Source organism: Helobdella robusta, assembly GCF_000326865.2.
Source record: "Helobdella robusta unplaced genomic scaffold HELROscaffold_7, whole genome shotgun sequence".
Classification (NCBI taxonomy): domain Eukaryota; kingdom Metazoa; phylum Annelida; class Clitellata; order Rhynchobdellida; family Glossiphoniidae; genus Helobdella; species Helobdella robusta.
The window spans coordinates 4387180-4389206 of record NW_008705398.1 but is presented as its reverse complement, the minus strand read 5'-3'; the positions used below and the strand labels follow the sequence as shown (position 1 = coordinate 4389206).

The window sequence follows — 2027 nt, the reverse complement described above, 5'->3', positions numbered from 1 at the left end:
TTACTGTTTCTGATGCGAAGACGAATTTTTTTTGTTGACGTTTGAACCAGAGTAAAATTTTTTGAAACTTCTTCTGTTCAAGTCGGAGTAAATGTCAACAATCGTTTGACTGGCATCATCATCTTTGTTTTTTGTAATGTTCAGTTCGGCATCGTCATTCTCCTGGCTGGCCGAAGAAAAATTTTCAAACATTCTCGAAAGTGATTTGATTTTTGACTGATGGGGAGGTTTTCGATGCTTTAATAAATGATGTTCCGTTGGTTGATGGTGTTGTTGTTGTTCTAGCTTCTGAGGTTGAGGATGAGGTTGATGGCGATGATGTTGATGCAGCGTTTGTTGCTGCAATAATGCAGTTTGTTGCGGCGATTGCGAGTTCATAGTTAATGATGCAAATTTTATTGAAGCGATTTTGTCCTTTTCATCTAATTCCGATTGTATTCCTGTTTTTGAGTTGAATGTTGAATGATGTGATGAAGTTGTTGTTGTTGTTAATGTTTTTAATGTTGTTGTTGTTGATAACGTGTTTGTTGATGATGTTTTTGCCAGGGTTGTTGTTGATAATGTGGTTGTTGTTGATGTTTTTAATGCGGTTGTTGTTGTAGGTGAACTTTTTGAAACAACAGTTGTTAAATGTTTTGACATGGTGAGTACTTGTGCTGCTGACAATGTTGCCGATCCGCTGGTCGTTGGGAGATCATCAGTTGATGACCTGCTTACCTTGGCTCTCTTTGAAACATACGATCCTAGCGAGGGGTCGGGAACTAGTGTTTTATTGCTCTGGCTGCACTTTCTCTCACAATGGCTATTTTGGTTTACGTCTATATCGTTACTTTTCTTTCTGTTTGTATCTTCAACCAATTTGTTATTTTCTGCATTGAACTCAAGACTTTGAATCATTTTTTCTTCCCTGTTATCTGATGAAACGCCACCATTTTTGACACTGGCTTGATTTGAGTTTGCCTTAAGTTTCGAAGAAGATTTCACGAACTTAGATGCATCAATGGGTGCATCGCAAGCTGTTGGTGGAGGTGGAACAGGCAAACAAGTGCTTCTGAGTTTGTTTGGATCATTTGCAAGAGAAGTTTTCATTTCAGGAATTTTAAGATGTACTATGACAGAGTCTCTTTTCGGTTCGATTTTGGTGGCAGATAATGATTGCCAGGTTTCATTGTTCGTTTTGACGTTTTTTATAGTACTTTTGTTTAATAAAGCAGCAGCATTAAGAGCTTCCAGAGTGTTTCCAATGCAGTTAACATCAGTTGCTATTGTTTCAGATTTTTTCGTTCTCATTGATTTGTTATATGTTCTAGATTCTTGAGCAAAAGATATATCTAGAGGAGATATAGGTGAAAGAATAAGACGTGGAATTTTCAAGAAACTGTTGTTATTAATGTTAGCGTTGAAGTCACTTGCTTCCAATAAATTCTCGCTACTGGTGCTCATATCGGCACTAAAGTTGAAATCCGGGGAAGAGGTGAAAGACGTGCAGTCGGCGGTTCTCGGCAGCGTCTGCGCAACTCGCTTCCTGTATGAATAATCAGCTGCAGCGTAATCGGCGTTGTTTTCTTCGTTGACGCTGATTGACGAGTCTATGAATTTGAATCTGTTCGTTTGTTGGAAGTGTTTGATACGGCTCGCGTGTTCCTGGATGTGGTCGAGTTTGCGTTTGATGCGCTGGTCGGATGTATTTAAAACCATCTGTTAATGAAAATATTTAATGATTTATAAAAGAAATCATAAGCGGCTTACAAGAAGCATTTTTATGCAACTTATAAAATATTCAATTTGTTCATTTGAACATTCTCCACCCAATTGCATCCGTCAAATTTTAAAATTAAAGGAATGGTTTTTTGTATTTAAAGACTTTCAAAAATTTAAAGTTATAAATTTTATTTTTTGTTTAAAATCAACTTGCAAATGCTGGTTAAAAACAAGATGCACTCATAAAATAAAAATTTGATTTCACAAAACTCTTTGGGGAGGCAAGACCTGTTAGCATAATTTGATAATGACCACGCAGCATGTAA

At 37.0% G+C, this 2027-nt stretch overlaps 1 protein-coding gene across 1 annotated transcript; it reads right to left on the bottom strand.

The window, feature by feature from the left end:
- Positions 1–1698, bottom strand: HELRODRAFT_165095 (hypothetical protein; the record flags this gene model as incomplete). The annotated part of the gene is made up of 2 exons (XM_009030983.1): positions 1–440; positions 609–1698. The coding sequence occupies 2 exons, from the start codon at positions 1696–1698 to the stop codon at positions 1–3; spliced, it is 1530 nt and encodes a 509-aa protein (XP_009029231.1).
- Between the last annotated feature and the right edge of the window lie 329 nt (positions 1699–2027).